Source organism: Camellia sinensis, chromosome 3 (assembly GCF_055761805.1).
Source record: "Camellia sinensis isolate YWXY chromosome 3, ASM5576180v1, whole genome shotgun sequence".
Lineage (NCBI taxonomy): Eukaryota > Viridiplantae > Streptophyta > Magnoliopsida > Ericales > Theaceae > Camellia > Camellia sinensis.
The window spans coordinates 24,209,127-24,212,703 of NC_138963.1; the positions used below are offsets into that span (position 1 = coordinate 24,209,127).

General features: G+C 36.2%; 1 protein-coding gene across 1 annotated transcript; it reads left to right on the top strand.

The window, feature by feature from the left end:
* Positions 1-1,816: 1,816 nt before the first annotated feature.
* Positions 1,817-3,170, top strand: SGR9 (RING/U-box superfamily protein). Its single transcript, XM_028252054.2, has one exon. It carries the CDS (start codon positions 1,879-1,881, stop codon positions 2,701-2,703), a length of 825 nt encoding a protein of 274 aa, XP_028107855.2. The 5' UTR covers positions 1,817-1,878; the 3' UTR covers positions 2,704-3,170.
* Positions 3,171-3,577: the final 407 nt, after the last annotated feature.

The following is a 3,577-nucleotide window of genomic DNA, read 5'->3' on the forward strand; positions in this document are numbered from 1 at the left end:
TGCATTTTTGTTATTTTTTGGGATTAAAAATTGCACTTCAACCTTTTTGTACTTTATTTCAAATACGATTTATTTTTTAACATTTAAATATGAATACATAACTCCCTTATTATATCTAAACAAATATTCTAGACTTTCTATTAACTTAGACGACATATCTAAAATTATATACTTATATCTAAATAACAAGCAAGTAGGTTGCATATAAAATAATTCGTAAAGAAGTAAAATGAACTTTGTCCAAACAATTATTGGAATGATGCTTTGTAAGGACAAGAGAAAGAGAGTCCATGGATGGGACAAAGGGTTGTTTTCTCCTCTTATGCTTGTTGTTTATGCAATTATTAAACACAATCAAAAAAGAGATAATGAAAAGAAAAGGAATGCGAAACCAGCTTGAAACTGGACACCATACATGGAGACAAAATCCCAACATTCCCATATGCTAGTATGCCGCTCCCTTCCATTCTACTCCACCATCCTCACCTTCCCACACACTATCATTCATACACATCATGCATAATAATGTATTTTTTTACATCTCTTTTATCTTCATATCCTCGACTTTTCACATAATGCCAAATGAGTCCCAGATGGGAAAATGACCACCTAGTCCCTACACCCCCACCTACTTATGATGGCATGTAAATCTTTAATTATTATTTGAGAAATATTATAAACTTATAATTTATAATTCGCAAATTTACTTATATTGAGATGGTAATGAAATTGGATTTTACATGATTAAATTCGTGACAAATCAAAGATTAATATGTAATTGTCATGTCAAATAAATTATTACATATAAAAATTGTATTTGTATGACATTCCTGGTAAAATTTAATCATTCTAGAGACTTAAAATTATATAATTTTTTTTAAAAAAAAAGACAAATAGATTGCTTATGTTTTTTAAAATAATATAATTATAATTATGAAATCAATCTTAATTTTTCATGGACGATAGGTAGATAAGATAATTATAGTGAAGTCCGTGATCGGCGCAACGAGAGCCCAACTAACATTTGCGTACTAGAGATATAATATGTAATCTAAAGATAAATAAAATCTTTATCATGTTACATAAAAATATAAAGGAGATAAACAGTAGTAACTCTTTACAGACTATTATAGACTATTCTCAAAGCAAAAAGTTGCCAGACTGTGTGATTGTTGGCCTTCACATGTACCCAAAAAGCAAAAAACAATAAAATAAAATAAAACAAAACTATTTTATTTTATTTTTTAAAAGAAAGAAGACGTACATTAGGGAGCAGTGTTTGCCTCCAGTTCTTAATCAGATTGGACAGTATTATTCGGTTTATAGAAGTCCATCACGTGTCCTATTTTAATAATTTGTACCGTTCAATATGTAGAACTCATCGAGTACTATATGTCTGTAAAAAAATCATGTTGATCGGATATCGATAGCTATCTCATCTTAGGAGTGTTTTGTCAACCATTAATTCGTTCACCGTTTATTTTTTTTTATATATCGATATTCAATCAATGTATTTTTTTACAGTCATATAGTACTCAACAAGTTGTACACATTGAACGGTTCAGATTATCAAAACAGAACTTGTAATGGGCCCTTATAGACCGAACAATATCGTCCAATCCGATTAAAGACTAGAGGAAAGATGCTCCCATTAACCATGAAAAAAAAATTCATAAAAAATTTTTTACCATTAGATTACACATACAAAAAAAATCACACACTAATCAAAAAATAAAAACTCTTTATAAAATATTTTATGATATTTTTTTTATGAAACCCAATATTATTTATTAAAAATATGCTCAATTGAGTCAGCAAAATTCTCTTAGAAAGCCCAACCCTTCAAATAAAGTCCCCAATCTCACAAGATCCACCACCATGGAAGAACACAAAAACTCCACTGAAACCATAATCATGGCCTCACTCTCTTCCCTACCCCCTCCCCAATTCTCAAATCTGACCCACTCCATCTCCACCCTCTTCCACCACCACCGCCGCCGCCTCTCCTCCCTCCTCTCCTCCCCCACCCTCTTCTCCCTCACTCTCCACCACCTCCACTCCCTCTCCCTCCACCACAAATCCCTCCTCATCGCCCGCCACCTCCTCTCCACCCTCTCTCTCCTCACCCACTTTCTCAATCCCACCACCACTCCACCACCACCCACCACCACCAATCTCCGCCACCTTGACTCCGTCCTCCTCCTCCTCCTCCTCTGCGAACTCCGCCACCAAAACCCACAAGCCCTCCAATCCCCGCCGTCTAAATGGCGTCTCATCCTCTCTAAATACGTCTCCGATACCATGTTAATGATGTCGATGAATGGTACAACTTTGATTCACTTCGTTGAGGTGGTTGTCAACTGTCAGAGATTTATTGGTGTGATGGGTTGTGGAGGGAAGGCGGGGAGAGAGATGGCGGCATCGGTGGCAGCGGTGGTGGCGCTGCCGTCGGTGGAAGTGAGGGGAGGGGGGAGAGAGTGTGTGATATGTAAAGAAGAGATGAGTGAAGGTAGAGATGTGTGTGAATTGCCATGTCATCACTTGTTTCATTGGATGTGTATATTGCCTTGGTTGAAGAAAAGGAACACGTGTCCTTGTTGTCGGCACCGGCTTCCTACTGATGACGTGTCCGGCGAGATCGAACGGCTGTGGGAGGTTGTTGTCAAGGTGGGCAGAAGTGAGTTGTATGGAGACTGTACGTGACGTGGCTACAATTCGGTGATCTCGTGGGTGACACGTGTCATGATCAGTAAGGTGCATCACAAAGAATCTGTTTGTGAAATACACGTGTCGTGATCAGATGGGGTGAACAGCTCTTGATCATGAGTTCAAGGGTAGGATGTGAATAGATATACAATAATTATATATTTCTAGTTTAGAGATTTCTAATTTTGGACTCCTAATTACGTAATAAATATTTATTGGATAATTTTATATTTTAATAGATTTTTCAGGTAGTGTGGCTTACAACACATTACTTGAGATTGATTTGAAGGTCCAAAATTAAAGATCTAAACATTTTCATAGATATAATGTCAATCACTGATTTGTCTTGTTTTGTGCTTAATTTCATTGTATTTGAGTTGGGAGGAATAAGACGAGGGACATGTTATTGACTATTGCGGTATGAAATGAATGGTTATGATAATGAATTGTAGGCTTGTGTAGCATCACAAATTGTTGATAAAGAATAGTCGGTGTTGGCTTGTTTTTTGTGGTTAATGTTAGGGCTTGGATTGATGCAAAATAAATATTCTGTAACGATTTGTTAGACAATGATTATTTGTTCTTTTATCTTATGCCTTAGTTCTCTCTATCACAAAATTAGATTACAAAGATGTAACATTAGATTACAAAAATGTAATGTGTAGTGGAGAGTAAATTTAATAACATCAAATCGGTACTTTTTTGTAGGAGCAACGATTGAGACCCCTACAAAAATTTCACTCCCACAACCCTCACATCATCCTATGGAGAGAGAGAGGGGGAAAAAAACACACACACACACGGACCAATCACACATTTGGCAGTCATGGAGGTCCCCAAATTGGGGTCCCAAGCTTTTTTCATTTGTATT

What these genes read in the sequence shown, in the direction of transcription:
- SGR9 (XM_028252054.2), top strand. Translation starts at nt 1,879, where the DNA reads ATGGAAGAACACAAAAACTCCACTGAAACCATAATCATGGCCTCACTC.